Source organism: Micromys minutus, assembly GCF_963924665.1.
Source record: "Micromys minutus genome assembly, chromosome: 20".
In the NCBI taxonomy this organism is placed as follows: Eukaryota; Metazoa; Chordata; class Mammalia; order Rodentia; family Muridae; genus Micromys; species Micromys minutus.
This window is the reverse complement of record NC_137955.1, coordinates 28,719,474-28,747,143: the sequence shown is the minus strand read 5'-3', so window position 1 is coordinate 28,747,143 and position 27,670 is coordinate 28,719,474. Positions and strand designations below refer to the sequence as shown.

General features: G+C 45.7%; 1 protein-coding gene across 2 annotated transcripts in view; it reads left to right on the top strand.

Annotated features, from left to right (window-relative positions):
- Positions 1-27,670, top strand: part of PDZD2 (PDZ domain containing 2) — a 218,509-nt gene that overhangs the window by 104,067 nt on the left and 86,772 nt on the right. For both annotated transcript variants that reach the window (XM_080933679.1, XM_080933680.1), the window contains exon 2: positions 16,707-17,199. In XM_080933679.1, the coding sequence (XP_080789805.1) occupies positions 16,707-17,199 (493 nt within the window). The remainder of the gene's footprint in view (positions 1-16,706; positions 17,200-27,670) is intronic.

Here is a 27,670-nt window from a genome sequence, read left to right as displayed (position 1 = left end):
AGAACTTCTTTTTCTAGATTGGCATTATCGCTGAAATCCTCCTCTTAAAACTGTTCAGCTGCTTCTGTGAGTTTGGATAGGTTGAGATTCAAATTTTAATTTCTCTTTAAGATATTTTCTGATTTACTAATTGATCTCTCTCCCACCTTCTCTCTCTCTCTCTCTCTCTCTCTCTCTCTCTCTCTCTCTCTCTCTCTCTCCCCCCCCAACCCCCCCATCCACGAATTTGTGAATTTGCAGATTCTTCGCTGTCAACATCTGGACTCATCCAGTGTGGCTGGAAAAGATTCTTGATCTGATTTTAGTCTTCACAAGTGTGTTGACTTGTTTAGGGCTGGAGAGATGGCTCAGCCATTAAAAGCTAGGCTCACAACCGAAAGTACAAGACTTTTTAAGAGGTCTGGCATTTGTTTCTGGAGAATGGTCCCCAAGTTCTTGGAGACTATGTGTGCTATTGAAGGCTGTGTGTTGTCTAATCTGTTTGGGTTTTTGGCCTGTAGTTGTGTTCAGATCCGCTGTTTTCTGATTGTCTCTGAATGATCTGTCTCTGATTGGAAATGGCACATGGAAGTCCTCTGCTGTAGAGTGGTTCATTTCTCCCTTCAGGTCTGCTCACAGTTTCTTTATACAGCAGATGTTCCAAGATTGGGTCAAGAACCAGTAGAAAGGAGCAGGTATTCTCAAAGGATGAACATTCAACAAGACTAGAAAAAGACAGAAAACAAAGCCAGGTGTGTTGGCTCCTGCATTTAACTGTAGCACTTGGGAGACTGAGAAGGTGGAGCTCATCTCTGTAAGTTCAAGGCCAGCCTGGTTTACATATGGAGTTCCGGGTCAGCCAATACTACGTATTGAAGCCTTGTCTCGGGTGGAGAGAAAGAAAATAAAATAGGTTAATCTTCTTTTTTAAGATTCACTGAACAATTCTGTTAAGAAATTTGGAATTGAGTCATCATCACAAAGATAAGGAACCTCACCGAGTGTCTATCAGTGGCTATATTTGTATGCAATGGAATAGTACTTACCCTTTAAAAAGGAAGTAAATGTTACTTGTGACATGGATGAACTTGGAGCATGCTATTATAAACGAACTAATAAGCCAGATACAGAAAAACAAGTAGCTCATGATCTCACTTAAAAAGTTGGGCTGGAAATATGGCTCAGTGATTAAGAGCACTCACTCACTGACTGTTCTTCCAGAGACCCTGAGTTCAAGTCCCAGTACCCACATGGCAGCTCACAACTAACTCCAGACATATGTGTGACAGGCCGACACAACACCAGTGCACTTTTTTTTTTTTTGAAAAGCTGAACTCAAAGCTGCAGAGAATATAATGGGGTTGCCAAGGGCTGATGAAAGAAAAGCTGGGGAGACACTGATAGAAAACTGCAAAATTTCTGTTGAACAGGAATAATAAATTCTGAAGGTCTCTTTTACATCATGAGTGCCACTGGTGTCTTATAGATGGAAATTGCACAGATATAGACCTTAAATGTCTTCTGCTACCATGGAAAGCAGGTCACAGCCTGAACCTGCCTTCTGTCCACTCTGCTGGCGGGGATGTCACCTGCCCATGCCCCAGGGAAAATCTCACACACACACACACACACACCGTCCTACTAGAATCTCTTTCTGTCAAGGGCTCAGCAAGTTTCTGAAATTGTAGCTTTCCTCTCTTTGAACACCACCTCCAAGGGTGTTTCTCTGGACCAGGGGCACAGAAGACTCCCTGAAGAGCTGTCTCCTTTCTCTGTTCTGCTGACAGATGAGGAGAGACTAGCAGCTTCCTGGTCTAGCTCACAGAGTCTGGTGGTCAGATAATGACGCTGCTAATGGCGACACTCAGAAGGAGGCCTGGGCAGGGCAAACGCCAGAGTCTCCAGTCATGTTCTTGACATGTCTGTCATGCTTAACTAACAAGATTAGCATTCCAAATGATATGAGACCCAAGGGAGTTGTCACCACGTTAACCAGTGCTCTGATAACTTGTCAAATATGGTAAGACAATGGGCAAAAAACAGTCATAGCACAGGTTAGCTCCCTCAATAGTCTGTAAAGAAAGAACAGTTGTAGCACAGGTTAGCTCCCTCAGTAGTCTATAAAGGCAAGAGATAGGCTATCTTCTCACCTTTATTGCTCTTCAGCAATCTGTCCTGTATGCGCCCTTGACACCTCCTGACTCCTGACACGGAAACCATCACCAATCACTTAGGAGCCCTGATGCTAGTCAGCTGACACCTCTTCTGGCTCCCAACCTTGCCTCACTAGGCAAGCAGGGCTGGAAAGGAGCCAGGGGTTGACCAAGACCTTCCAGAGGTTTGTGATATTGTTAAAGTTGATAATGGGTCATACCTGCGTCGTGGGAATGAAAACCAGCAAGTGAGATTATGGCTTGAAGATGTTCTTCTGAAACAGAATGGTTTGGGAGCAAGGACTGAATGACTGAGAGAACAGATGGGCTGATGAGTCAGACTTATCGATTTCTACAGATGATCAGCTCTGTCCTCTGGGAGGGGATTCACTCATCCTGGGATCTTAACCCCATCCACTTAGGAACGATCTCATCTAATGAGCACACGGTGGGGTGATCCGTGGTTAGACTGGAGTGGTGGCTCTCACACAGCAAACAAATGTGAATAGGAGTTTAACTGTTCCCTATTGCGCATCTCTTGTTCTGCTCAGTACGTGTGCTGGGTGGAAGTGGGAATGGTACCCATGTGCAGCACTGAGAGTGAAGGAAGTGCTTCAGGGGGATGCTGAGCCCACAGGCAGCACTAATCCCTGGGCATGCAGCAAATACATTTTCCATCACACACACACTTGCCTTTTACTCTCCCAGTTCCAGCAAAACAGCACAGCTATCTCGTTCGGGCCGTGGTTTCAGAGACAAAAAAATTCCCTCTCCATTAGGATCCTAGGTCCTTAAAGTGAGAATAGTCACGTTTTAAATCTAAGAATGGGTGCTGCAGCTTTTCTTTGGAATGACTGAATTTGCAGACTTTCCTTGAACACTTTGGAGCCATTGTTAATTAAAGTAAATGCTATTCAAACACAATGGCACACCTAACAGCGGAGGTGGCTAAACCTGCAATCAATGGGCGGGCTGTGTATACCCTGATATGCACCAGACACTGGGCGATCTGCATCCGGAGCAAAGCAGAGCAGGGCGGATAGAGGTTGTGTTACTCGTGAACCTTTGGAACAGTCTGTTCGTTTCTAGAATTTTCCATTTAATTTTCCAACCTCGGTTGAATGTGAGGAGCTAGAGCTTAGAAAGAGAAATCCCAGATAAGGGGGACCACTGCGTGCTTTGAGGAGCGATTACATATCACAGCTGGGAACCTTCTCTCTCATCCTGTCATGTAGACATTAAACATGATCATTTTTAAAACAGACCAGAAAATCTTACATAATTAAAGTTTAAAAATCCCTAACATGGAAGAATTAGGACAGCAGGGTTGGGTTTTCTGCTGTTCATATAATCATTGCTAAGTAATCTTTTTTTTTCCACTATAGAACACATACTTCTAATAAGTTCAAATGATAGGTGTTTAAATCCCATCCCATACATCATCTTTATCCTTACGCACTAATCCCAGCTAACTGAAGCAGTGGATGTCATTCATGAAAGAGGGAAATTATTCTGATGCTTAAGAAGTATTAAAGCCAAGTTTAAAACAGATTCACAGGGTAATACATTTAACATGGTTTTATTTCCACATAAAACAGGACAGAATCATCTCAAGTGGGTCCTAGAAGCTGGACATCTTGCAATGTAAGCTCTAGGTCACCTTTGAGAAACTAACAAGGGAGACGTGGTGAGTGTCCACAGAATCCTCACACCCTGGACACAGACAAAGCTTCTCTCTGGGCGCAGGGTTGGGTTCCTCTGGAAGTTATGTGGGAGAGACCCTCCTCCTGCCCCAGTGCCTGGAAGTTGGAGACAGTCTTTGCGCTTGGGTGACAGACAAACCTTCCAACCTCCTCCTTTTTCTCTTGTGTCTCCCTTAAAGACACGCTTTGTATTGAGAGTCCATCCAAATCTAGTGTTACACGTATTGATACAATTAATACATGTAATAATTAATTATTGTAATTGACCCTTAGGAACAACTGCAGAGCCTCAGCTTCCAATTCATATTCTTTTTTGCAAATGCTATTTATTAAAAATGGTGGTTTTTTATCATGACATTTTCACACCTGCACACCAGGTATACACTTTGGTCATATTTACCTCTTTCTCAGTATCTTGTCCTCGCCCCCATCCCTGCTGGCCCCACCCTGCCTCCTAGTAACCCCCTCATTCTTCTTTCATGTCTTTCCCCCCAAAACTAGAACATACACAATATTCTTTTCTCTGGAGTCCGGCTTATTTTGCTTAACATGATGATCATCCATCAGTTTGCCTGTGAAGTATTAATTTTTTTTCTTCTGTAAAGCGCTCCATCGTAGATTCTACCTCACTTTGTTTACCTGCTCCTCTCCTGACAGGCACCTGGGGCTGGCTCTGTAAGTTGGCTCTACTGAGTCATGCTGTGGTGACTCACAAGCCCGCACGTGCTCATCCCTGTGAAGCCAGGCCATCTGAAAGCAGAGGCATTTGTCATCCATACCTGCATGGCTTTCTTGTTTTCTTTTTGGGAAAAGGAAAGGGTTTATTTCAGCTTAGACTGCTACATCCTAGTCCACCATTGATGGAAGACCGGACAGGAATATGGAGGCTAGAGCCAACGCTAAGGCCAGGAAGGCTACTGCTGCTTACTGGCTTGCTTAGCTTATTTCCTTGTATCATTCAGTGATTTCTCAGCCACCATTGAAATGAGCCACTTCAAGCCAGATTAGATCATATTAAAGCCAGGTTTACTGGGAAGCTGCTCTTTACTGGCCCCCAAGAGGCCAGGGGAGTTGCCATGGGGACGTGGGGGGAAGGAGAAAAGAGAGAAAGGGTGCTCCACTCAGAGAGAGAGGGGAAGGTGAGAAAGTGGGAGAGAGAGAGAGAGATCGCGCCCGTATGGTTTTCTTTAGAGCTGAAGTATCACGTGTCTGTAGCGGCCTTCTCCGAACACGTTGTGCTGTCTGTCTGTTGCAGTATACCGAAGCATTTAATGCAAGAACAACTAAGTCTTAGAAAGCCTTGGTCAGAAGAGTCTGGGCAGGGCCCTTTGGAAAGCTAGGTGAGTCTCTCCAGGCACTCTATTGTCCAAGGGTTTGTGACAAGTCTGTGGCACAATCAGGAAACAGTAGTTCTGACTATAGGTCAGAGGTGAGTAGATACCAGCAGAGGCAGTAATTCCACACTCCTACACACACACACACACACACACACACACACACACACACACACACGCTCGCACACACTCGCTCGCACACACTCGTGCGCCTGACTGGGTTGTGGCAGTCCCCTTTGTCAGTGTGAGCTGTGGACATACAAAATACGAAAGGGCCAGCTGATCTAGTGTCCTGCCCAGGATGGCCCACCTCCCAGACTCCATCTTGAATTCTGGGCCAATTCTAATATGTCTAGGACCAACTTCAGAGTTCAAGTGAGGCCAGAAAGCTTACAGTGGCTCTGAGAGTTAGGGAACCCACCTCTGGCCAGATGGATATGGAAGCCAGGTCACTGTTAGTGTCTCTCGTCTCTTCCTGGCAAAAAGCAAGGCTGGCAACTAGTTGTAGCCTGTGTTATCTGCATTAGCCATCCACCCCAAGTGTGTACACACCACCCCTGGTGTTCTCTGAGCACAGAATGACTGGGGTTCAGGCAGCTGTAGGGATGTACTGCTGGGCTTGACGGCCATTCTCACGGTCTCTGCCCTAGGGTACATTCCTTTTTAAGGCTCTAGTTTCGACTGTCTGCCCAAGTGAATTTGATATTTTCCCCTTTCCTGAGACTTAACTGCCTTCCATTACCCGGTTCTTGTTATAGATTCAGTCTGACCACTCCCTTTTGTAAATTCATCTTCTGGGAGGTTCCAACCTGGACAGAAATAACAGATAATTCAACTTGCTGACCTGTAAGTGTCAACCACATCTCTGTGAGGAAGGGTTGATGCTTATTGGCCTCTCACATGCTACGTGGGGAAACGGCCATCTTGTTCAGCATCCAGGCTAATATTCCAACAGCCCCGTTGCTCAACACTGGTCTCTGGGGTTAAGGTCTTGCTTAAGATCCAAGGGACAGTCCTGAGACCTGAGCCAAGGGCCATCTTGCTTCAGATGTGGCTATTCCGATGAATTTTCATAAAGCTGACCTTTTTGTTTGTGGACCTGGAGATCACATCTGGGCCCTTGTATATGTCGGGTAAGCTATCGACCACCGGGCTAAAGCCCCAGGTTTTCAAACGCTTTTGGAGTAAAGTGCAGTCCCAGATGAAGCAGCCCTTTGCCCTTGGTTTTTCTGGCTACTAAGCCAGTGAAGGATATTTTTGTGAATGGCATCCATCCAGCTTCTCAAAAATGGCTCTGCTGCTGCTGAGGTTGTACGGGGAGAAGAACCTTTATACAGTGTTGGGGAATGTCACTTAACCCAGCTACTGCGGAAATCGGTATGCAGGGTTCGCTGTATGCCCCAGCTATCCCACTCCTGAGTCCCCACCCACGGGAAGTAACTCTACACACGTGCTTTGTCTCACCCTTCACAACAGGCAAGATGTGGGGTCAACTGTGCACAAAAAGCCTGGTGCCTATCCAGAGTGGGACATCAGCCCTAAGGAAGAATGAATCATGGCATTTTCAGGAAGATGAATGAAACTAAAGGTTGCCATAGTAAGCAAAGGTTTATTGTTTGTTTTAACACAAACATAGAGTCTGTTCATTTTTTTTGTTTGTTTGTTTTTAATAAACCAGAAAGTAGTAGTTGGGATGCTAAAAACAAGATAAGGGGCATATGAAGGTGGGGGTGTAAGATAGGGTAGTTGGGAAGGTGAGTACAGTCAAAGACAACGATCATGTATATACAGAAATGTCACAGTGAAATGCTAATTATATACCATATATATGCTAATTTTGTTAAGTAATAAGCAAGATTTATTTTTAGTTTTTTTTTTTTTTTACTTTTCTAAACTTTATTCTTTGAAAATGTCATATATGTATGTGTACAATATATCTTAATCTCTTCCACCCGTACACCCACCAACTCCTCCCCAACCCAGCAGTTAGGAGGGTTGGCTGTTCTTCCAGAGGACCTGGGTTTCATTTCCAGCACCCATGTAGTGGCTCACAACCATCTGTAACTTCAGTTCCAAGGGATCCTATACCCTCTTTACCCAACATGTATACACATAGTACAGACAGACAGACAGACAGACAAGCAAAACATCCATACATACACATAAATAAGTCTTAAAAGAATAACCCATGGAGGTCTGGAGAGATGGCTCAGCAGTTAAGAGCACTGGCTGCTCTTCCAGGCGATCTGGATTCAATGCCCAGCACGCAATTAGCAGCTTAAATGTCTGTAAGTCCAAGGTCTGACACCCTCACACAGACATAAATGATGGCAAACTACCCATGCACATTAAATAAAAAAATAGCGCACTGAGTCTGGTTCAGGCTTCCCATAAATGCCTAAGTGAGGGGTGTGGACATCATCCCTCTCATAGAAATCATTTAACCACTGATAGCTGGTTAAGGGTAGATTCATTATACTTTTTAAAAAGCTGTCCTATTGGTTTCCTTTATGCTTGGATTAGCCGTGGTGTCTTTTCTGCTGTTATTTCCCACCCTGTGCTTTGGGGGAGCTTCCTTGTGATTCTGAGTATATTGTCTTCGCTAGGTAGGTTCTCCGGGAAGCAGGGGCTGGGTCAAAAAGAAGAGTGTTGAACTGCCTGTGAACAAAGCCTGCTAAGGAAAGAAGCAGAGAAGATGGTGGAAGGGAGCCAGTTCACCTGACCAAACCTGAGGTCTTCCAGCCCAGGGAGGAGCTCTCGTGACAGGGATGGTTTGGGCCAGGGGATAACAGAGAAGTCAAGTCTAAGAAGACTCATGTCCTACTTTACCCAGGCCAGGACATACCCCAGAAGAAAGTAACTCTGACCTTAGAAGTTCACCACCAGAGGTCATGAGCTTGGTCACACTGGTCATCAGCAAGGTCCTACCTGAAGGAGATCTGCATGGTGTGGCTCTGTCGGTCACATGGCCTGGAATTTGACTGTTCCTCCTTGGCCCATCTTATGTGACAACTCGATGTCTTCCATGTGAAAGCTGGCAGGTGCAGGTAGACCACATTGACTCATCAGAAGGAACCCTCATTAGACAGTGAGCTCTCCATCTTGAGAAGGGATGAGAGTTGGGGAGGGAACTATTGAGGGCAAGGTAGCCCTGAGAAAGGCTAGCATTGTAGAGGTGTCCCAAATTTGCCATTTTGTTCTGCCTCTATGGGCCAGAATGGCTCCTTAGCACTTTGGTTTTAAGAAGGTTGGACAAATATTACCACCATTTCCCCAGCCTTCTTGTGGACTCATGCGAGCTCATTCCTCAGAGATGAAATGGAGAAGTTTGGCCAGTTCCCCTACAGCCCTTGCTTATGGGTGTGAGAAATAGTTGGGGCGTTTGCTTACCACTGAAATAGAATTCCTGGTGATGCCAAGAGGCCTTTTTTGGCTGTTAAAAGCTGACAACCTCCTTCTCTGGTTCCAAACCTGATAAAACAAGCACCATCTCAAGAAGGGGCTTTGCCATGAATCCCAGGTTCATTTTCATGGATTGTTTGGAATTGGATGGATTTGAATCCTGACTCCACCTTAACCAACTCAATGGCCCTGCTAATCTTATAAGCCTTGGCATTTCACATTGGGAAAGCAAGTCATGTTTTTAACCTGACAAGGTTGTCTCAGGTTGATCTGAGGTTCTGTGCTCATAGATTTAACACGGCATGCTGTTCGATGTTAATCAGCAATGGTCCCTATCCTTGGTTTCTATGGTAAAACTCACTGGTGTAGAACACTTGGAATGTAAACACTGTTAAAAGCAAACTTTGGGTCTTTAACATCTGTACCCGCACATCCTGAAATTAAAAGCTTTTGTTTAATGCTTCGCATGACAGTTACTTTTTAAAACCTGGATAAAGAGGGAAAATGCAAAGACATTGATAATATCTGAACAAAACTAAGAACCAGAGGCTTCCAAGAACACGCACTATCAGAATGCAGTTACAGTTACTCGGCAGGTGCCAAGAATTTACCATCTTCCTCCCTACAGCTGTAAAAAGATGTGCTTTGACTGCTTTTCTAGGCTGGGGCTCTGTTGACTTGGTTTCCTTGTAATCAAAGGCCACCAAACCAGTGAGAGTCCTAACAGATCACAAAGATGGGTGGCCCACGGGGAAAGTATCCAGCATTTCCTCCAACTTCGTAGTAGCACCCTTTGCTGGGGGGAGGGGGGAGCACAGGCTAGCAATCCATCTGCATGAGCCGCAGTAGATTATAGGATCTGTCAGCCTGACTGTGCCTGCCAGGGACAGAATAAAAGGGGGAAAGAAAGCTTCAATTTGCATAGAAGGGATTTTGGATTGGGCAGGACATCAGCCAGAACATGAGAATTCGGAGAATTGCTTTGCTGTTTCTTTCAGGATCTTTTCTTACTTCAAAACAGTGAAAGCAAATCTGACCAGGAACCCACAATTTTGATGAAAGCTCTTTTGACATAAGTGAAACCAGGCTTGGCACAAGGAGAGGGCAGACTCAGGCCAAACCCATGGACCCGACCCTTGGAAGGATGGCGGCGAGCTAGAGAAATTGTTTCAAGATGGGTCTGGATCCACTTGAAAGTCAGGGAACCCGAGGGTGTAGACGTTTCGTCAATGTCTGAATTAGTGTGTGAGAAGCCCTGTGTGCCCTCTGAGACACGAGCTCATGGGGGTCCCATCTTCTCAGTTACCTCTGAAGAAGGGAGAGGAACATCATGTGGACTTGGGGGGTCGCCTGCTGGTTGTGATCTACCAGCGGTGGCTGGTTTGGGAAAAGCAGAGGAGAAAGGGAGAATGTGGCTCTCACTCCCAGAGCTTCCAGCAGCTTTGACTACTGGGGAAAAATACTTGAGAGACGTAGCAGGGAGAAGAGAAAGTATGGGACTCTGTCCTCAAATCTTTTTAGGTAGTGGCGGCTCTATTTGAGAGATAAATTAAATATAATTTCTTAAAACCTTATTCTGGAGCGTTGATGGCAGCCTCTTGCAAGGGAAGATGAGAAAAGCCTAGGAACTGGCATAGGACACAACCTCTCAGGACTGCAGTCTATGAAAGCTTTGAGGAAGGCTGTCTCCACAGAAGTTCATGGGGTGTACTAGTAAGAGCCAGGCTTCCATCTCCCTCCTGAGACGTTTACTGCTGTCACAAATACAGAGGGCATGGAAGTGTCAGTATTTGCTGGAGAGGTTGTGAAGTCAAACCTACAGAGTTGTGAGCTTCTGAGATGAAGACCAGTGATGGTTTTGTTGAGCGGAAAACAAGGTGATTTTTCCCATCAACCCCAGGACCTTGCTGTTTCATCTGTTGTTGCTCTGAAGTGCCTCCTTATTCCCGGAGGATCTGTACTGGCTGGTTTTGTGTCAACTACACAAGCTGGAGGTATCACAGAGGAAGGAGCCTCAGTTGAGGAAATGCCTCTATGAGATCCAGCTGTGAGACATTTTCTCAACTAGTGATCAAGGGGGGAGGACCCAGCCCACTGTGGGTGGTGCCATCCCTGGGCTGGTAGACCTGGGTCCTATAAGAAAGCAAGCTGAGCAAGCCAGGGGAAGCAAGCCAGTAAGTGACATCCCTCCATGGCCTCTGCATCAGCTCCTGCTTCCTGACCTGCTTGAGTTCCAGTTCTCTGGTGATGAACAGCGATATGGAAGTATAAGCGGAATAAACCCTTTCCTTCCCAAGTTGCTTCTTGGTCCTGATGTTTTGTGCAGGGATAGAAACCCTGACTAAGACAGGATCTTAGAAGGAAATTGAAAGAGCACAAAGCCTGCTACATTACTGAAGAGATGTTACAATGTCTCAGAGGTTAAGGGAGATCAGGTTGAAGCAAAAAAGAACGAGTCTACACTTAATGCTGAGAGCTGCAAATGCCTCGGCTGTCCTGAAGGCTGACACCCTGGATTTAATCAGGACGCTATAGACACTGCATATTAGATAGACTTCAGATACACATTAAACGCTGAGTGCCTTTTATAAGCCTGGTGTTAAGGAACCAAACCAATTACAAACCAGCCATTCTGTATACTGCTCTGCTCTAACTGAAGAGCAGCCATTTTGCCCTACTGGTGGGATACTGGTTAGCCTGCTGTAGGCTCATGAATGCTGGCTGAGATCTCTGGGTCAGGGATGACAGGCAGTTCATTGTTCACGGGAAGAATAGTAACTAATTCTTACTCTGTTTCCTCGCAGTCTCGTTGATTGTGCTGTGTTACCCAAGGCCACTCACTCTGCAGATAGGAAATGGAAGGTTTCAGAAGTAATTAATAAATTTAAATTGTGTGCTGTCCTTAGCAGCACGAGGGGCCAGGGTCATCTCACTCTGCTTCACCCGGGATGTGAGGCATTGCTTTGTCCAGGGTGACCGGGCTGTCTCTCTTGCTGGTCACTTAGCTGACTTGGTTAGCAGGTCAACTGCTGTGCTAAACAATTGATTGTGTTCAGATAACCCCAGTTTTCCTCAATTGTAGCAGTAAGACGCCAGAGAATTAATGACAACTCAGTTATGCCAAAGAGGAACCAAAGTGAACATATATAGAACGAAAAACAATACACAGCATAGGTGCCGTCCCTTAATCAATCAAGCATCCCCTGGGAGGTCTTGGAATGTGTTTCCATAGATAAATCTGGATTCCCGTAGCTAGATTATTGGCACATCTCCACCATTTCTCCAGGCGCTGGTTCAGTATGGCGTGCACCTCATCTGTATTTAGCAATTCATTTTCACTTTGGAACTGTGTGATGCTCACGGGTTTCCTTAGAGAAGGTTGTGGAAGCTCTTTGGAAGGCAGCGCCTGAGACAGACCGTCCTTGAGTACCCGGTCCCTCTCCCTCTGTCCGTCTGTCTGAACTTGAACTTGCTTCTCTCCAGTTCCCAGCCAAATCCTCCCTAGGAAATTAATCTCTGTGTATTTAACATTTCCTCCCAATCCACATTTTTTCAGAACCTCTCAACAGCCCCAGAGAGTGCTCTGGAATGCCTAGGCTTAGCACATCTCCAAAAACCATAGATTGATGGCCCTCCTTTACTTTTCTGGAAAAAACGATCATAGGCAAAAATAGTTCACCTCCAATTTTTCCAGTGTTAAACAGAGAAGCTGTTAGCACCTAATCTGGTGTGTGTGTGTTCTTACTCTGTATCCCAGGCTAGACTGAGACTCACTTTGTAGCTCAGGCTGGCCTAGAACTTGTGTCATTCTTCCTGTGGTGGCTTATCAAATTCTAGGATTACATGTGTTAGCTACCACTTCAGGGCCCCACTGTTTTATGTAGCTCAGATCTGAGGCTGAGCCCAGTGACAGAGTGCACCGTTAGCATGTGAATGGTCCTGGGTTTCATCACCCTGTCGTAACTCACACGTGAACACCCTCTGGGCTTGTTTGCAAGTACTCATTCCGAGATGAGGCAGGGACTGAATATGGACATTCTGAGATGAGGCAGGGACTGAATATGGACATTCCGAGATGAGGCAGGGATTGCTGTTTTGTTGAGTTACAGAACTACTTTATAGTTCTTAAGTTAGAAATTTCAAGAACAGTTTTCTGTGCTGGACATCCAAGTTACTTTGAAAGGAAGAACAATCAAAGGGGAATGTTCTAGGCTATCATCAAAACCTCTGTGCAAGGTAGGTAGCTGGAGATATTTCAGCCCTTACGGAGGACCCAAATTCAGGTCAAGCTCCCATGTTAAGAGGATCACAACAACCTACGACTCCATCTCCTAGGAGTCTGATGCTCTCTTCTGACCCTCACAAGCACCTCCATCCACACTCCCACACCTATACACAGACATGTCCACACACAGATGCACACACACACTATTCAAAACCTTAAAAAAAAAAAAACAAAAATTCCTCCCTACCAGATATTTCTTCATTTTAAAATCATCCTAGGAGGGTTAAAGGAAAACTTGAATTGAATTAATGATTTTATTTGCCAAATACAAGTCTGAAGTGGGAGTGAGGGGGAGTCTGAAATGCTGTCATAGAGAAGCTTCTGAAAAGCCAATCGAACCTTGTTTTGTGAAGGGGAAATCTTCTATTTTTCTAAACCTCGCACGACACTCATTGCATTCAATTTATCCTTTTTCAACCTCCGTGCTGTTGATTCATTCCCAGTGAAACTCAAGCTAAGGCTGGTTGCCCCACACAATGTGCTTGGAGGCACAGTCTGGTGGGATGTGCTTGAGCCATGAATGGATTCCTGCCTCTAGCATGTGAGTTTATTCTCACCGGACTGGCTCAGTTACCCCCATTGCTGATTGCTGTAGAGTGAGGCCATCCTTCTCTGTCCCTGCCTCCTGTGTGCCCTCCCTCCATCTGCTGTAGGTCATAGCAGCACAAGGCCGTTGTGAGATGTGCCCACCCAACCTAGAACTCCTCAGGCATTTGCATCATGCGCCAAAATAAGCCTCTTTCCTTTATGAATAGCCAGGGCTCAGGTTTCTGTTAAAATAACTAAAAGCTAAGACCAACTGATTTTGAAGTTCAGGTTTCTAATGCTTGAGGTAGAAAGATGGGTGGGCGTGTCAGCAAAGTGCTTTGCTTAGAAACTTTAAGGACGGTGGGATAAAGCAAAGAAGGAAACAGGCTCCGTGACAGACACACAGAGGTCTTACTGCCTGCCTAGCCTGGTCTGAGTTCCAGGCCAGTGAGACATCTTGTTGCAAAAGGAAAAGAAAAATATCTGAGGAATGGCACTCAAGGTTGTCCTGTGTCACATGCACACAAATGCACACACACACACACACACACACGCACACGCACACACCTCTATAATGCTAGATAAGAATCCCACTAAACATAAAAAGGGCCTTGGGTGCATGAGACCAGAAAGGACTGAAAAGACTTAGTAAATCATTTGGATGCATATGGATAGAGGATATGGGTCTGTTAGATGGAAGGTGACTTAAGGGTTCTAAGGAAGTGACCCCCCTCTCTAGCCAAAGCATCTTTCTCACTGGCTTATTAGAGGTCCATAATTCATTAATTACCCATTGTATTTAAGATGACCTTATAAAATCCAGAGTCCAGGAAGAAATAAAACAACCTTGTCTCACAGTTTCTTTATGGTGCCAGGGTGTTAGTTATTGCTAGGAAGCCAGAGGAAGGCAAAGAAGTGGTGTTGAACTAAAGATAAACTATTTTGGGCTTTATAATTTTGCCTATCATAGACCCTGTAGAAAAAGTAAAATACTGTCTCCAACACAGGCAGCTTTCAAGGTTCTTGAGAGTTTCCATGAGGGCACATGTGGAAAAAGGTATTTTAGGTCATGGGCTAGGGTCAAGAAATTATCTGTAAATAAGTCCTACACACACACACACACACACACACACACACACACACACACACACACACGTGCATGCATTACTAGGCCCAGTGCCTCACACATGCTCGGCAAGTATTCTACCCTTGGACTGTGTCCCCAGCTCTCTTGGCACTGACCTGGCTAATTAGGTGTGGGGAATCCTTTGGGTCAGACTCTAGCAAGCTGGTCACTACATCTCTCCTGTCACCTGTGTGTTGCTGACGTGGAAACCTATGGTGACAGGAGAGGGAAGGTGACCCGCCCTCCTCAACTTTCCCATCTGATTCCCCCTGGTGACAGAATCACAGAAGGACATCTTAAAGTCTGTTTACCCATCATCCTCTCCTGTTAGGTACTATCATTGTACCTGGAGGGAAAGAAGTGGCTTGGTCCACCCTGATGCGTCTTTTATTTTGATCAGCATAGGAAAGCTGTAAGCAAGTTGGGTGTATGAAAGATTCAGTTGATGACAGGCTGTGCTTGAGAACCTAAGATGTATAGTATGATGTATAGGAGGCATAGGCATTTCCCCAGGATTCCTTGGGGATCTGTATGTCTTTATCTCCCTGGGGAGTGGAGGGTCCAGCCTGTCTTCATTTCCTGACTTTGAGTAAGTGTTTACGGGCACTTTAATGATCTGAGGTCAGATACTGCGTCGGACTCCACGTGCATTCTCGCAGTTTTATTCTCGGGCTTCTTTGCCTTTGTCAGGCCTCAGATATATGGAAAAGCTACTAGCTGTGAGCAGCCTTCTCCATTTTGACGCGCCCTTCCTCCTCCAACTGTTCCTGTTTCACGTGTCCAGCAGGCCTATCTGGTCAGCTTCATTAATGTCTTTTTCTCCTCGGAATGTGATGTCTCTGCAAATGGCAGTCCAAGTGTGCTAGGAAAAGCCCATGTTAGAGCTACTGTCAGGAAGATGCACACGTGATTTTCAGTGCCTCCTTAGCCAGAGATGTCTTAATGTTCCACTGGTTCTGTTGTCACTTTGCCCCCAGGCAGAACTTCTTACTCTCACGGTCACTTCTTTTTCATTCTTAAATCAGAGTTTATATTGTATCCAGTCCGCTTTTGTCTATTCTCTTTTTTTCCCAACTTGTTTTATTTTTGATGTAGATGAGTATTATGTATGGATATCATATGCGTATCTGGTACCTCTGGACCCCCTAGAACCGGAATTATGTACAGATGGCTGTGAGTCATCAGGCAGGTGCTGGCAACCGAACCCAGGTCCTCTGCAAACACAAGTGCTCCTGGCCGCTGAGCCACCTCTCCAGCCGGCCCCCCATTTTGTCTGCTCTTTACTTTGGGAATTGTAATATTCTTTAGTCTTGTGTAATTCCTATTCAAGCGACTGTTGAAGGAGTGAAGAATTGTTTGGTTCAATCTCTTCACCTGTTTAAATATTCATTTAATTCATTTAATACTTATGTATGCCTATTGGAAGTAAAGTCTGACGTTTTCAAATAGGCATTGTAGTTACCGACGCCCATTGCCTCTATTATTAGCCATTTTTTTGTTTTAGGGGCATTCAAAATCCTCTTCTGGTTGTTTGGAAACATGACTAAACGTCCAACAACTAAATAGTTGGCCTTTTTGCTATAAAATAGTAGAATTTACTTCCCCTACAAGGACTTTCTTTTGATTGATTGATTTATTTTTATTTCTATGTGAATTGGTGTTTTGCCTGCATGTATGTTTATGTGAGGGGGTCAGATCCGGAACTGGAGTTACATACTGTTCTGAGCTGCCGTAAGGCTACTGGGAATTGAACCCACGTCCTCAGGAAGAGCAGCCAGTGCTAAGCCATGTGTTGTTTAGTTTCTTTAGGGACTGGAAGGGGAGCACTGAGGTAGAGAGCTCACCTAGCAGATATGAGGCCCTCGGGTCCAATCATCAGGACCGGAAAGCAAACAAACAACACAAAAAGAAACTTTAAAATAATAGTATGTTGGGATTGACCATTGTGGAAAAACCCTGGTTGCGGCTCCTGATTCCCGGAGAAATAAATAAGAATTTTCGAGTCTGTAGGTCTTCTGTTTGCTTGAGGTACTGGGGATCGATCATGTCAACATCAACAACTGAATTTATTAAAGGAGGGAGCTGGCTGTTGTGCCGCAGTGCATTGGCCCGGTTTTCAGTCCCCGGCCCTGGCTGGACACTGAGCGCTGTGTCCAGGAAGGGGTTGTGTCTAATGTGCATGTCTGTGTGTTGCAGTTACCTCGCTGAGCAGTGCTGGAATGGCGGCTTCATCTACCTGATCATGCTGCGGCGCTTCAAGCAGAAAGCCCATCAGACTCACAATGGCAACGGCTCAGAACCCGGAGAGACACCGACCCTGGAGCTGGGTGACCAAACTCCAAAGAAGGGGAAAAGAACAAGAAAGTTTGGGGTTATTACCAGACCCCCCATCATCAAGACCCCTGAGGACTCCAAGAGCAGCAATGGCTGTGACACGGCAGAAGAGCCCAACTCGGAGCTGGAGAATGGCACAGACCCTGAGCTTGGAAATGGCCACGCCTTTGAGCTAGAAAGTGGCCCGCATTCTCTCAAGGATGTGGCTGGACCCCACCTGGAGAGGTCAGAAGCGGACAGAGAGGTAGAGCTCAGAGTTCCAAAGACAGAAGCCCCTCTGAGTGACAGCGATGACAAACGTCGCCTCTCAAAAACGGGGAAGACCGACTTCCAGTCCGGTGACTGCTTGGCACGGGTAAGGTGCAGTCGGGCTGTAGAATCGGATCTTTTTTTTAAGCCTTCTTCTTAACATACGAGTGTGTGTGCACATGGATGCATGTGAGCCTGTGTGTGTGCGCGCCTGTCTGTCTGTCTGTCAGTCTCTCCATATGCAATGTGGGTACATGTATGTGGAGGCCAGAAGACAACCAAAGGTTGTCTTTTGAGATGAGGTCACTTACTAGCTTGAACCTCATCAACTTAAGCTGTCTGGCTGGCAAGCCCCTGGGATCTGCCTAACACGTGTGCTCCCATGTCTGGCTTTTTAATATGGATTCCTGGCACTGAATGTAGATCCTTATACTTGTAAGACAAGCTCTTCACTGTCTGAACAGCTATTTTCTTGGTCCTAGCATCTGAATTTTAATGTAAATACTGGTGGAGTTGCTTTCCAAGTTTAGAAAATACACCAATGATTGCCTTGTTCTTTGAAGCCAGCAAACTCATCAAGATAAAAGATCAGAGGCTGTAACAATAACAGGGAAGTTAGGGTTGTTGGATCCCACTTAAAGAGCCAGTGAAGAGGTCCTACATGGGAAATTGAAGCCTTCTGTGGTAAAATGTGAGCCCTCTGAGGCCCAGATAAAGCATCAAGCAGCCTTGGTGCCCATCACGACTGCCATAGAGAAATTGCTACTTCAAGGCCAGAGGTTCCTGATGGCGGCTGATCATACAAACATCCAGGCTCAGTGTGACACAGGAAGTGTGGCCGACACTGGGAAGCATCTGCTTTTATTTTTAACAGTTCAAAGCTGGCGCTGTTTTTATGAGATCATGGTATTCCGCTGGCAGGTTCCAGTGACACACAGGAGCATCTTGCCTAAAGCTCTTGTGTCTGTCAAGTCAAGGCTGGTCCTGTGGAAGTGAGGAGAGACTAGGCGAATAAACTTCCACCGGGGGTTGTCTCCGCAGCATCCTTGCTCAGTTAGTGGGCGTGTCTGCGACGTGAACCTTCTTGGCAGAGGATGCTGTAGAAGCAATAGCTTGCTGTGTGGGTGCTGAATAGTTTCTCTGACACAGAAGGCACCTCTAGAGGTGACGGGCAAAGGTAGAACTGAGGTGTGAAAGCCTAGAGTTTGGGTTTGCTGCTGAGAAAGCGTGCCCTGGGAGTGTGTGCGGTGTGTCTCCTGAGGTTTGATGCGGGCAGGCGGCTACTTCTATACTTTGAACCAGTTCAAACAAGATTGAGGACAAATTAAAAACACTACTCTCTTCTGCAGAAAGCCTTCTAGGGAGGCAACATTCTCTGTGGATGAAAAGAGGAACAAGTCAGAAGCAAGGCTGTGTTTCTGTCTGGGCTTAATAGACTGTAGCATACACCTCCAGTCCTAGCATGCAGGAAACAGACGGGCAGATCTCTGAGTTTGAAACCAGGCTGGTCTACAGAGTGAGTCCCAGGACAGCCAAAGCTACATGGAGAAACCCTGTCTTGAGGGGAAAAAACAACCCCAAAACTAAAAGCACTAATGTTAATATTCTGTATCCTAGTTGCTCTGACATCATGGATAGACTGTGACTCCACAGTGAAACTATTAAGTGGATAGCGTTGGCTTCCTTGGTCATGTCAAGGGTTTGGTGCCAAAGGGAGGTTGAATCTCACAAACAGTCTAAACGATCAGCTCATAAAATGAAATTTCTGGCTTAGACCATGAAGACACCATATACCCTGAGTTCATCTTGCTAACTTTACCTTCTATGCTCAGGGTCGAAGTGACCCAGAAGGTGTAAAGATTTAAGAAAGGCAACTTCTGGTCTACTGCTGTGGGGATAATTTTAAGATATTTTTAAATTACATTTTACCTGTTTTTATTTGGGGTGGGGTGTGCATGCCACGGTGCATGTGACAAGGTCAGAGGGACAGACAATCTGAAGGAGCCAGTTCTCTCGTTCCACCACTTGGTCCTGGGGATCGAACTCAGGCCGTCAGCTTGGCCGCAGTCACCTTTACCCACAGAGACATCCATCACCTCTTCATCTCTATTGGAAAATTTTTCATAGCCACATTTCTTCTAGGAGAGGGGGATCTGTCACCTGCAATTGTTCTTTCTGGGTCTCCATGATCTGCAGACTGACGGCTGGCCTGGTGCTACTGTAGGTGTTAGAAAATGTGAATGGACCACATGTCTGGGCTTATTACCCACCAGCTCCAGAGGCTTCTTCCCCAGTGCATTTGCTCACGATAGAGGCTGATGAGCTCTTCACAGCTCCCTCTATCTTCACAACAGCAGCCTGGACAAAGCCCTGCATGAAGACTGGCTGATTCAGGGGCTGCCATGAGTGGGTTGTTTGTTTTTCAGTCCAGAGCGGTTGAGACCAAGGTCATGCTAAAATGGAATTTTCAGCAAATAGCTATTTGCCTTGTAAGTCTTTGGGGAGGGGAATTCCTTTCTGTTTGAATAATAGGAGATTTAACATGTCAAGTGTGATTCCGTTTCTGCTTTATTAATGATTTAATATTATCCATGGAGATGTAATAAGTTACAGGAAAGGCCTAGAATACCCCAATCGGACCATTTGGTTTGGCGGGTTCCCCTTCTTTGTCCTAAGAAAACATCACATTAAAATAAATCCCGGGGTTACTGCTTCCACACTCCGCTCTCCCTTAGCAGAGCAACGAGAAATCTATTTCTTCCTGATGATTTTGCTCTGTTTGGCTGAAACAGCGCTTGTTACACTGCTCTCACTGACCCAGAACTACGTAGCCCAGGTTAGCCGTGAACTCCCAACAGTCCACCTTCCTCCTTTCTCAAATATGTATCTGCATGGGCCTGTGTGGTTGACTGGCACCACACGAATGCAGGAGCCCTCGGAGGCCAGCGGAGGGTGCTGAGACCCCCTGGAGCTGGGGTTGCAGGCAGTTACAGCTGCTGCGTGGGTGCTGGGAAGCAAACCCAGTTCCTCTGTAAGAGCAACAAGCATTCTTAACTGCTCCGCCATCTCCCCAGAGATCACATGTTTTCTTTTAAATTGATATGTTTAGGTAAAACAGTAATTGAAACAATACTCGTATAAGGCGATGACTCTTTTTAAAATGCAAAACTTGGGTCCGTCTTCGAAACTACCAGGACACCTCAGTACATAGACAAGCAATCTTAGAGATAACCTCAGGGTGACGTTACAGCCTTTCCTGCAGAGCCCGTTTATCATTCAAGAAGACAGTGCCTATGATGTGTCTTTTTGTAAAATACCAAAATTCGCACAGCCAGTTGCAGGTAGGGGGAAATCCCCCCAGGCCAGACAGTTTACTTATGACTGCTGGATGTGTCTGAGTGCTGTGGTATCTAACCCAGGTAATCATGATTTACCCCGTACAGCATCAGTCCTTTACCCTTCATGTGATTCACTGGGGACCTCGGACAGGTACCCCAGATCCGAATGTGCAAGAAAGGACGGACATCTCCCACATGGCCACTGATTTGACCAAAGATGGCTTAAGGAGGATTCTCTTCTAAGAAGCCCCCACTATCACTGGGGGAACACACTGCCCTTTGGTCCTATCTCCTGAGTCCAGATCTGCTTTTTCATCTCTCTCCTTCTCTAACATTTATTCCAACTACCTACCTGTCTTAGTTAAGGTTTTACTGCTGTGAACAGACACCATGATCAAGGCAAGTCTTATAAAGGACAACATTTAATTGGGGCTGGCTTACAGGTTCAGTCCATTATCATCAAGGCAGGAACAGGGCAGCATCTAAGCAGGTATGGTGCAGGCAGAGCTAGAATTCTACATCTTCATCTGAAGGCTGCTAGTGGAAGACTGGCTTCCAGGCAGCTAGGAGAGAGTCTTAAGCCCATACCCACAGTGACACACCTATTCCAACAAGGCCACGCCCACTCCAACAAGGCCATACCTACTACAAGACCACACCTCCTAGTAGTGTCATTCCTTGGGCCAAGCATATACAAACCATGACGCTACCCATTGTAGACCCTTCATCTAGTGCCTAAGAGTCAGTGCAAGCCTTTCCTGAATGGTGAGCTCCACCCCAGTGTTCTAGTCTTGCTTGGTTCTATCCAAGCCTAGGTGGTCATCTGTTCAGGGTTGTCTGGACTTCCCTATTTGTCACTCAGCATGCTAGGAAAGCCCTCTTGGTAAAGTCTACTGAGATGTTCCCCTCTCCCTTATATTATGTCCATACCTTTACCAAGTCCTGGTCATGCTGGCTCCCTTTAAGCCCTCGCAGCCCAGCTACATTTTATCCCCCACTGCCAGAGCATGAGGCTAGGCAGGTGTAAAAAGTTGTCTCCGACCTGTGGTCACTCAGCCACTCACCATCCTCCCCAGTCATCTACTGTATCTTTTTGTTGTTGTTCGTTTTCAAATGTCATGTTTAATGTTCTTGCCACTGAACTTCAAATCTACATTGTACAAAGTGACCAGAAAGTGTACCACGGTAACTGACCAACCTCAGAGTGCACCTTTCATACCAGTGTCTTCTCGGGCTCTTCTCGTCCTAAACACATTTCTCATTCAATGAATGCTTTGATTGGGTAGATAGATGCCCAGGAGCCTCATAAACAACAACAACAATTGCACCATCTTTGTTTAGTGATTCAATGTTTGTTTCTTTCACAGCAAATAATTTCTTCGTTAAAGTTAAAACTTCCAAATATAACTTACTAGTCTTCAGCTCAGATCACTCAAGATGAAAATACTCTACTAAATACAGAAAGCTTACAATAACTTCGACAGTTAATTGTCCGTAACACACATCAAGTTTTTTCCTAGACCAGTTTTAAGACGATCCGTTAGTACTCCTCGTACAGGTGAAAAATGCTCTTAAAAATTCCTTGTCTTTTTATTTTTAATATAAAAGTTGAAAGGGACATTCAAGTCTCCACACTGAACTTAAAAAAAAAAAAAAAGTCATCATCAGCATGTGGAGGTTAACAAGCCCCAAGTTGTGTAACTCCAGGATATCCACTGTATCTTTGAGAGTCATTTCTGAAGGGCAAAGCAAGCTGCTTATTCTCTCTCTCTCTCTCTCTCTCTCTCTCTCTCTCTCTCTCTCTCTCTCTCACACACACACACACACACACACACACACACACTCACTCACTCACTCACTATAGTTAAGCCCTTTAATAAGTCCAATATACCTTGATGTTTCATTCAAGTCTGTCTATTCTGATTCTGTACTTAAGTTTCCACCTCAGTCTGCCTTATTTTGTTTTTCTAATACATATATTTATTGAATTTTAAAAGAAGTGATAAAGGATTCACATGTATGGCTAACTGAAAGAGTGAGGTCCAAACACAAGAGTTGGGGTACATCCCATCCTGGGGTTGCATTTCCCAAGCCAGAGACACCCCAAGGCCCATACACAGGATCTCCATCTTGCACAGAGACTTCATCTTGGAAAGTGTAATCCCTTATTGACTCAAACTTTCACCCCTCCCCAGAGGATGGGGTGGGCCTGGAAAGTCCAAGCTCCTGGTGTTGTGGTTTTCCTGGGGCCAGATCTGTGCTGAAGGTACTAAGGGTTTCTTAGTGCAGCCTGCCACCACCATATTGGCTAGAACTGTCATTGGAGGCGTTAGCATTTGCTCTTGAGCCGGGTGGACGCTGCACTCTCTGCCTGATGGCTCTTCCTCTTCCCACTGTCTCTTAGTTCCCACCTTCCAGGGACGTCAGCCATCCTGATACATGTCTGAAAGGGACCTCTATGGCCTTCTAGAAACCTGTTTATCTTCAGGACACTGTACTCTGGGCTCCTGCATTGTCCCACTGCCTGTCCAATGGCACATGACATGTATCAAGAACATATTCCAATGGCATCTCTGTGTCCCTATTTTACTCTAAAGGGTGGGGCCTTATATGTCTTTTTTTTTCTTTTAAATTTTCATGTGTATTATTTTATCTGCATGTATGTAATGGTGGCAGATCCTCTGGTACTGGAGTTACAGACAGTTGTGAGCTACCATGTGGGTGCCGGGAATTGAACCTGTATCCTCTGAAATAGCATCCGGTGCTCTTAACCACTGAGCCACCTCTCACCCCAGTGTATATGTATTCTTGTCACCAGCTCTAGCTCAAGGCCTTGTACCTGAAGTGCTTTGTATATCCTTATCAATGAAGATGCTCTGAGACACCAGGAATAGACGGGACAATAGATTCCAACCCCACGTCCTCTGTTCACATCACTGTGGCCTCCAAACTGCCTTGGCTTTTCTCTGGGCTGTAAGCTAAACATCGTGATCTGGTGACTAAGGGACTTTAAGCCCTGACATTGCGACTACACATTTTTCCTTTCTTACTGATCATTCTAAATAAGAAGGGATAAGCAAATGCTTTCAGAATAGGTTTGCAGTGGGGGCGGGAGGGGAGACATTTACTGCAGTGAAATTCTGTTTCAATGATGTGTCTTCTCACATTTGGGGCAAAGATGCTATTGTGTAATGCTCTTTTGGCTTCCAGCAGAAATGAGGTCATTTAAATGCTGCCGGGCGGCTCTCTTGTGCGCTGCCCTGTTTTGGTAAATAAATCCGCACGCTGGCTTCGGTGAAGTATCGCACGTGTGACCTCACACTGTAGCCGTGGCTCACGGGAAAGTCTAACGCCCTGTCATTAGTACAGAAGTCCATAGCAGCCTGTTTTTCATCATTTGGCTTCTCCTCCATAAACTCACGGGCATCTCGTTGCCCTTTAAGCCATTATGATGGAAAACTAATGTTCAAGCCATCTGCCTAGACAGGGCCCATCTTGGAAGCCAGTTGTCTCTACAGCTAGATCTGTTTCCACATACCGGTCACTGGCAATTGCACAGGTCTCCCATCTGGAAGAGCCTCTAATGTCCCTCTCAGTGGTGCCCGAAGAACCAGAGATTTGTGGATAAGCGTTCTATTCTGGTTAATTCCTTTACATGTATGGAATATTCTTATGCTGGGTTCTAGTTGCTAGAGAATCCATTTGGTAAGTGGATCCCTGGCTCAATGTAATTTATAGCATAGAAGGGGTTATAAGCAATAGAGGGGCCTATAAAATATCAGATAATGACAAGTGCCATTAGTGACCTAAACCAAAGTGGAAAGGGAGATGGCAGGACTGTCACCCGCAGGGATAGTTGATACTAGGTGTCAGCAAAGGTGAACTCCCTAAAGGGATGCTATGTGAACTGAGCCATATCCCAGAAGAACACCTCTGAGAGAAGGTCTCGGGAGAACCAGGAAAAGCAGTTGCAAACAGCAGGAGCAATAGGATGTTCAGGAATAAGAAACAGCCCGAGGAGAGGACGGACTAGCTTAGAAAGTTGTTCCGTACAGTCCAGAGGACAATCTATGATAACCATAGTACAGACTTTTCCAGTGAGTTGATTGAGTGTGTAGCGAGCCAGGGTACAAGAGTACACAGCAAATTAGATAGGTAGCCGCCAAAATATTAAACCAGGCACTCAGACACCCAGCAGAAATCAAATGGAGAAGCCCCTCTAAGGCAGCCAGCTGGAGTTCCCAATGAAGAGAATCCCAGGCAGATCAAAAGGACCCCTCCAGTGAGGCTTCAAGTAAAAGAATGAATGTTAAGGAAGAGAGAGAACACCATCAAATGTGGAGCTCACAGCGCCCAGCAGAAGCTGGCTTGAAACAGTCAGCAGCAGTCCTGACTGAGTCTTCTCTCCATAGCCGAGCTTCCAATGGCTGACCTTCCAGCCTACCCTCCCCACCATAGATGTTTTTACCCCAAGGATAAAGTAGTAATGTCTGTTGGAATTGGTTCACCCTCTGCCTTTCCTGAAGGCTGCAGTGTTTTTATTCATGTGCTCTTGTGCCTTCCCTGTTACAGTGTTAGGGTGTCCATCCATCCCCCGACAACCTGGCTCTGAAATAGGGGAGCACAAGCCCCATTCGAAAGCTAGTTTCTCAATAAGCCCAAACAACCCATGAACGTTCACAGTGGATGGAAGGACATGTCCATGTGACCACAGAGTCATTAAAGCCCCCAAGGGGCAGAAGCAGGGAATGTGCTGGCCTGTTCCTAAAGCATTTCCCTTTTAGTAGCAAATATCGTGTGGATCCGGTTCGTAAACCCAGAGACCAGATCACAGGCTTTTACGAGCGCTCGAGCCAAAGACACTAGTGGCGTTGATAAGTGTGCTGGTGGAGAAGACGAGGAACTAAGTGCAGGATCTATTTAGGCAGCAGACCCCGCAGATCTCTCTGTGGTTTGGGAATGGGAAACGATGGTGAAGATCATACATGGATTTGAAGCTGACACATCATCTGCGTGTTGGCCATTTTCATACTGAGATGAGAAATCCAGGAGTAGCTGAGGTCTGAACTAGATACCAGAGTGGAGTTGGAAGCAGGCAGTTGGAACTACATTCACTACTGTTTAAAGGAGCCTGTTTGCTTTTGACCAGTACTGACTCTAATAGCCTAGGAAAGCTGAAATATTTATTGTATTTTCGAGTAAGCATTGCTTTAACCCCGAGCAGCTAAATTTCACAGCAACAATTACAGAGTTAAACCGATAGCCTTCTCCTCTGTAGCTATGTCTTCATTTAAACTCCTCCAATAAATAGACTAAAACATTCCAAGCAGGGAAATGTTCATTAATCTCACTGGATATCCCCTTATAATTTTTGCATTTGATTGTGGAGGAAATCATCTTTTTGAATAAAAGTAAAGAAGAAGGAGGTGATAACATGGCTTGCTGGACCACGTGAAGACTCATGTTTGGATCCCTAGCACATACGTAAAGGCAGGCATGTGCATGTCTCTAACATGGTGCTGGAGGCACAGGTGATCCCCGGGGCTCACTGTTTGGTCAGTCTGGCCAAGCCGTTGGCTCCAGGCTCAGTGAGATCTTATCCAATGTATAAGCCAAGAAGACACCAACGTTAGCCTTCAGCCCCCATGTGCATAAATAATGTATATCTCCTCCACCACACATGCACACACACACACACACACACACACACACACACTGAAAAAGTCTAGTTTCTAACTAAACTAGTTAAAATGGAAGCAAGAAAAAGAATAGTTAGCGGTAGCCTATCTTACAGACTCTAGTTTATACCCTATAAAACCATTTGTATTAGAAATGTGTGTCTGTGTCTGTGTCTGTGTCTGTGTAGGCACATGCGTCCCACAGCATGCATGTGGAAGTCAGAGGGTAATTCTGGGCCTTCCCTTTTGCTTTGAGGCAGGATCTCTCGAGTCTTGGCACTAACTACTCCAGGTTAGCTGACACCCGAGCTTCCATGTGGTTCCCCTGTTTCTGCCTCTCACCTGAGGAGTGCAGGAATTACAGATGTGCACCTCTGGGCTTCCATGGCAAGCCCTTTCACCTGCTGGACTATCCCTTGTCCTTTGTTGTGTGTCCTTCACTGTGTGTTGGGCTCGGGAGCTTATGAAGTATGTGGCTGTTCTTCACAAAGCTTTTAGAATACACATTTAGGCTTTTTCTAACTACTGGCATAGTTTTGCTTTGTTGTTGTTGTTGTTGTTGTTTTGTTTGTTTGTTTGTTTTTTTTTTTTTTTTTTTTTTGTCTTTAAATCCTAGGTCCTACTTTTTAAAGCATTTAAAAATGACAAGGAATAAATTCAGTGTCACCCTCTCTGTGAACGATACCTACATATTCTGCTTAACACAAGGACAGCAAAATGGGGGGTGGGGTTACCAGAATTAATGATAGGGATTTTCACTGCCTTGAGGTAAAACCTAATGAGTTTTCCTTTGAGTCTGTCACTCCAGTAATGGACACTATTGCTCTTTGAAAAGAGAACCAAAGATTTTCTTGGCTGGGGGAGAAGGAGCCGTGACCTGCTAGAACCCAGGGGTGGAAAAGGCAAGTCACTGTTTTCCTCTCCTGAACTCAGGGAGCTTGTAGCGGGGATGCTGGCGTGGGACACGCTGCTGAGCAGCCTAGAATCGGTTCCTTCCAGTAGTCTCTGCTAGGACATTGGTTTCCTGTGTTGGAGCTGTTGCAAGCTGCCCCCTTGGCAGCCACTCTGATTCCCAAGGATGGCTTTTGGAAATAATGGAGCTATGAGAGATGTGGAAGCCAGGGAGGGTGTTTCCGAATGGAGAAGAGGAAGGTGGCCCAGAGGTCAGAGGCAGCAAACCAAAACTGTGGAGTTCAGAGCCAGACGACTGGATGGAGTAGAGCCCACTGACAAGTTCATGAACTACTGCGGTAAGCCAGTGGCTTCTGAAGCTGCATTTGCCTGTGGTCAGTGGATGGAGGAGACAGCTGGCACCGCTGCACACCGCTGGAATGGCGGAGCCCCACAGAGCGCCAGGTCTCTGCCTGGTGATAATTTCTCCAGACATTGCAGTTCCTGCGCATAAATGGCTGCTCAACATCTGGGTCTTTTACTATACAGGCAGCTTCATTTCAGTTTCTGACAGTGCGCACCTCAGGTTTTTCTAAAGGCTTCACATTCTTTCTCTTGTGTGAGCAGCTCTCGTGGGCTCACACGAGATGGATTAAGAAGGCAGATCCTG